The following is a 5,796-nucleotide window of genomic DNA, read 5'->3' on the forward strand; positions in this document are numbered from 1 at the left end:
AAAACAGGCTGGGCAGCGTTGGCGCCGGGCTGCAGAGGAAGGTGGATCTCTGGAGTAGGAGGCCACCTTGGACTACAGAGCGAGTTCCAAGAAATTCTGTCTCCACAAACAAACAAAAAACAAAGACATCAAAAAAAAAATAAGTAGCTTGAAAATAAAACCTCTCTCTCAGCTGGGCTGGTGAGGCGGCTCAGGAGGAAGGTGCTGGCTGCTCAGAGTGACGACCTGTCCAGGTTGGATTTCTGGCCTCTGTACATGTACTGTGGCATGTGTAAATGTGTGCACATTCATATGCTATGGGATATGTGAGTGCATGCATAGGTGCACAAACAAACAAACAATGTATGAATGTAGTTAAAATCTCTCAGCCCGGGTTGGTGAGATGGCTCAGCAGTCAAGAGTGCATATTGGCTTTACAGAGGACCTAAACTCGGTTCTCAGTCCAGAGTCTGGTGGCTCCACCTCCTCATTCAGCACCCCTCTGGCCTCTGTGGTCATCTTCACCCAAGTGTAGGTTTACATAAACACACACACAAGTAAAAACAAACAAACAAAAGCCCCTGCTCATCCTTTTCTTTTTCAGTGAGCAGTTTCATGATCTTTCCAGGATATTCTAGGATCTCAATGGACACAGAGGCTGTTTTTCTTCGGGATAAAGAGAATTAGCCTCTACTATGCAGAGTAAAAACCGAGCTTCTTAGCGTGAGTGAGCATCTTTTATGAGGTTATTGGCATTTCCCATTGTTTGTACGCACTCCCTTCTTGAGTCTAACAATGCCATCTGAGGTCCCCAGAGATTCCAGAGGGGGCCTCACAATGCATTCACTTAGGGATGAGCGGTGAGGGGCCTGCTTCTTCTAGCAGCTGCTGGTCTTAGGATAGTGAGCTGGGATCCCTGTACCCAGTAATGTTCAAAGGTCATTAGGTGGCTACAAGGGAAATCAATTTTGTAAAATGCCATTTCGCTCAGTTCTTACAGTGCTTAACCTTGCTTTACAGTTGGCAAGTAAGCTGGGAGAGGCTGAGTGCTTTGCCTAGGTACCCCTGGGAGAAATGGTACCAGGGTCTGATACTGGCCCCTTCAGTCCCCAAGTTTTTGCTGCCCTGCAGAGTCTTCCTTCTAATTCATATTCTGTCTGTCCATCTGTCTGTCTGTCTCTACCTCCTGCTTGCAGATAAGGATTAAGCTTTCAGCCTGCCTACTGCCATGCTCCCACTATGATGGTCTTGGACTCACCCTCTGAGAACTAAGCCGCCATTAAAAGCTTCCTCCTGTGGGTTGCCCTGGCCATGGTGCTTGGTCACAGCAGGAGAAAAGTAATTAAGACAAGTGGTCTACCCACGAACTCTCAGATAAAACAGATAAAAGAACATTGCAGCCCACAGAGCAGCTGGCCTTGCCCCCAGCTCATACAGACAATAGGGTTAGAAGGTGACACACTCCAGGTCACACAGGGAACATTGACATGCGGTGACAGGCTGAGAGGTGATCCTCCTGACTCAGGAGGTAGCGGTAGCTGAGTTGGCCTCTAGAAGTGTGAGGGTAAAGACTCTAAGAGAAGCCACAGTCAGCGGAGTGGGGGCCAAAGAGGAGACTGAGTCAGTCCCAAACAGATGCAGAGCACAGCAGGAAACCCGCCCCTCTACCACAGGAAACAAAAGAAACAAAGCATAGACCTTTGTAGCCCTGATTCCTTAGATAAGCAATCAAAGGTACAACCAAGCAAAAGAGAAAGTACATAAATTTGACCTCATTAAAATTCAAAACTTTTGTGCAGTAAAAGGCGCTATCAAAACTGGGAGCAGCAGAGAAGACTCAGTGGTTAAGAGCACTGGCTGCTCTGCCAGATCCTGGTTCAATTCCCAACACTCTCAAGATGGCTCTCAAGACTGTAACTCTAGTTCCAGGGACTCTGACACCGGTTTCTGGCCTCTGTGAGCACTGCACACACATAGTGCCCAGACATATATGGAGGAAAAAGACCTACACACATAAAGTAAAATGAACAAAATCCTTTTTAAAAAAGTAAAAAGGGCTGGGTCTGGAGGCACATGCCTAGGTGGGAGGATCTCTGTGAGTTCAAGGCCAGCCTGGTCCATAGAGACCTGAGTTTGGTCCTTGGGATCCACAAAGTGGAAGAGGAGAACTGAATCCCACAAAATGTATTCTGACCTCCGCATGGTCCCCCAAAATACATGGATGTAATTTAAAAATTAAAAATAAAGACAAACCAGTTACAGAATGGGCAAGGAACGAGAACAGATATTTCTCCAAAGAAGACTATAAATGGTTAGCAAGCACCCAGCACATAAAAGATGCCCGTAGTATCAGTGACTGGGACATGCAGAGCGAAAGAAGGAGCAGCCCTTCAGACCTGACAGCAATCACAAGCGTGGGGCAGGATGCAAGGCAGCTGGGGCTCCTCTCCAGGGTTCGTGGGAACGGCCATGGCACAGCTGCTGCCAGGAAGATGGTTCACTCATCCTAAAAAGCTGGCCATGCGGTAACCACATGGCCCAGCTATTCCACTCGTGTGTGTGCTCCCTAAGAGGAATTACAGCATACAAAACAGGTACCCGGTTGTTCACACCAGCGCCATTTGGAATAGCAGCCTGGAGCAGAATGTCCCCAAGGCCTCACTGAAGAGAGGAGAGGCCAATGAGGAGTAAGGGCTGCTCAGCCATGCAGTGAGCGCCAGTGCACACCGCGAGTGCGCATGTGAGACATGCTGGGTAGATGAGGCAGACACAGAGGACCACGGGGAAAACACGGGAAAGGGCTGCAATTCTAGGAAGTATCCAGAAGACAGAAACAGAGAGAAAGTAAGTGTAGCAAAGGAGGGATTTCCAAGAGCCAAGGAGAAGAAGGAGGTGACGGAGGGGGAGGAAGAGGAGGAGGAGGAGGGGGAGGAAGAGGAGGAAGAGGAGGGGGAGGAAGAGGAGAAGGAGGAAGAGGAGGAGGAGGAGGGGGAGGAGGAGGAGGAGGAGGAGGAGGAAGAGGAAGAGGAGGAGGAGGAGGAGGAGGAATAGTAGTAATTAGTTTCCTTTTGGGGAAAATGAAAAAGTCTCAGAATTGGATAGGAAGGGTTGAATTCATAGCTACCCTCTCCCCAGCCCCAGAAAGCTGTACCTGGCCCGAGGGCTTCCAATTTCTTTCTTTGTTGTTCCCTGTGGAAAACCATTGGCTGTAACATCCAAGGGCTGCTGAGGGACAGCACTCCAGCTGATAGCTAGGAAGAGAGGAATCCTGGGGTTAAATCATCCTCTACGCATACATCAGTGCTGCCCTCAGTCTTGGCCAGAGGCTTCTCTCGGCAGTGGGCAGCAGGTAAGACAGAGCTAGAACTGGTCAAAGTGCAGAGTTAATGTCCACTCAGTGTAGCCCCAAATGGGACAACTGCATCAATCCCCACTCCCAAGGCTCAGGGCGCACAGCAGAGGAAGAACGAACGACAGAGCTGGGGGGAGGGGGACACGCTGGGAAATGTTCTCTGGACAGTTTATGGCTGCCTCGACAGTGTAGCCATGGCTATCTGCAAAATATCCGGCCAAGCTGAGTCAACCTTTCTTCAGCAGCACTAACTGGATGGAGTCCAGGGCTACAAAAAGCGCAAGCAAACCCCAAGCCAAAAGCAAAGCAAACAAACCGGTTGTCAAATAGTTCACAAAAACATTTCTGTGATTCTACAGCAGCCTGAAAGCTGGCTATGCCATCAAAATCAAGTTGGGTGTGATGCTTGGCTCTTCAGGGTTCAGTGACATCCAATGGTTCACGATTATTGCTATAGCTTACAGTTTACTATACTTATTTATTGGGGGAGAGGCATACACAGGTCATGGTGCACACGTAACGGTCGGTCAGAGGCCATGCTGAGTGGAGGTGGGTTCTTTACTACCCTTGTAAGCTCCTAGCTTACAATTTCTTTGAAAATTTACTATATGCTAGGTACAGAATTATAAATTATAATATATATATGCATATTTATAGTATTTAAACAGAATTTCTTTTTTTCTTTTTTTTTTCTTTTTGATTTTTTTCAAGATAGGGTTTCTCTGTATAGCCCTGGCTGTCCTGTAACTCACGTAGACCACGCTGGCCTCAAACTCAGAAATCCACCTGCCTCTGCCTCCCGAGTGCTGGGATTAAAGGCAAGCGCCACCACGCCCGACTTAAACAGAATTTCATAATTCTCATAATAGCCATGATAAGCAATATTATAATCTAAAAATAAAGTAGGCCAAGACAGGGTAAGTGACCTGCTCAGGACCTCACAGGGCATATTCCAAGGAACACACTGGGGTTCCCACTGTCCTCCTAGGCTAAGTTCATGATGCTGCCCCGTCTAGGGCAGTCTGTGATGCTCCAGGGCAAACAAGCCAGCCTGGATCCCTTACCTGCCCCACAGGGGACGAGTCGGCCTGGACTGTCACCTCTTTTCCTGTGCACCGCACAGCGGCTCTGTTCGAACAGTAAACCCGACTGCTGTATTTCCAGTTCTTGAACTCCAAAGCCTCTGGGTAAAACCAAGGTTTCCTGACACCTAAGTTCAAAGGGAAATGCACTCAGTTTAGCTGGACCTAGAGAAAAGGCTCTCAGAGCTCAGTGTCCAAGCCTTCCGAGAGCCACAGGGCCCATGAGCTGGGTGAGTTTGTTTTACTTGCTGAGGAGGGACAAGTGAGCCATGTCAGATTTTCCACAGTGAGAACTTTAAAATAAATGAGGTGGTGGCACACACGTTTAATTCCAGCACTCAGGAGGCAGGTGGATCTCTGTGAGCTGGAGGCCAGCCTGGTCTCCAGAGCAAGTTCCAGGACAGCCAGGGCTGTAGAGAGATCTGGTCTCAAAATAAATAAATAAATAAATAAATAAACAAACAAACAAACAAACAAACAAAAACAAAAAGCAAGCAAGCAAGCAAACCAAAAGCAAAACACAAAAACCAAAACAATAACAACAAAAGAAGCTTTTAAATGTATTATTTATTTATTGGAGACAGGCTCCCGGGTGGCCTAGGATGGTCATGAACCTGAATTACGGCAGAGGATGACCTTGAAATTCTGATCCTCCTGCCTCTGCCTCCTGAGTGCGGGGGTTACAGGTGTGCACTATAGCTTACCCTGTTTTATGAGGTGCTGAGGATCAACCAGAGCCTTACTTATGCCTGCCAGCAAGCAGTTTACCAACTGAGCAACATACCCCCACCCCCAGCAAGAATTTTATGGCTTAAAAGATCCCATCCTACCGGTCTGAGGCATAGCTACAAACGAAGTTAATGCCCATCGGTGGGGGTCAGAAATCTAAAATTTCACTCTCATTTTGAGAAACTTAAACTACACCTTGTTCACACAGGCTTTCTAGGAAATCCTGCAAACAACCCAAACTAAAATAACCCTACACTATAAAAGTTGTATTTTTCCTCTTCTGAACAAGCCAGGTGCTCACATGATGCAAATCCAGTGCGCAGATGGGAACTTCAGATCTCAGAAACTTTACAACCGTTAGCAGTCAACACCACACTCCATGCCCTTTCCAGTGCCGGGAAAGACTCGCCTTTTGTGTTTATTTCACAGCAACGGAGTCAAATGTGTGTGTTACTTCACTTAGCTTGATACTTAATGGCTCACTCACATGGATGCTGTAGCATGTATCTGAACACTAACTAGTAATTTTTTTTTTTTTTTTGAGACTGGATCTCACATAGCCAGGTTAGCCTTGAACTTAATGTAACTTCATGTCCTTTCTAACAGAGAACAGTGCTGCTTGTTTAAATGCACTATGCTTTTTTTTTTTTAAAA

General features: G+C 47.2%; 1 protein-coding gene across 6 annotated transcripts in view; it reads right to left on the minus strand.

Annotated features, from left to right (window-relative positions):
* Adat1 (adenosine deaminase tRNA specific 1) overlaps positions 1 to 5,796 on the minus strand; it is a 27,823-nt gene that overhangs the window by 9,784 nt on the left and 12,243 nt on the right. For 5 of the 6 annotated variants that reach the window (XM_021170148.2, XM_021170143.2, XM_021170147.2 and 2 more), the window contains exons 7-8: positions 4,396 to 4,541; positions 3,131 to 3,230 (exon numbers count right to left, since the gene is read on the minus strand). The exons of the other annotated variant lie outside the window; for it this stretch is intronic. In XM_021170148.2, coding sequence (XP_021025807.1) covers positions 3,131 to 3,230; positions 4,396 to 4,541 — 246 coding nt within the window. The remainder of the gene's footprint in view (positions 1 to 3,130; positions 3,231 to 4,395; positions 4,542 to 5,796) is intronic. 6 annotated transcript variants of the gene reach the window in all.

This window comes from Mus caroli, chromosome 8 (genome assembly GCF_900094665.2).
Source record: "Mus caroli chromosome 8, CAROLI_EIJ_v1.1, whole genome shotgun sequence".
In the NCBI taxonomy this organism is placed as follows: Eukaryota; Metazoa; Chordata; class Mammalia; order Rodentia; family Muridae; genus Mus; species Mus caroli.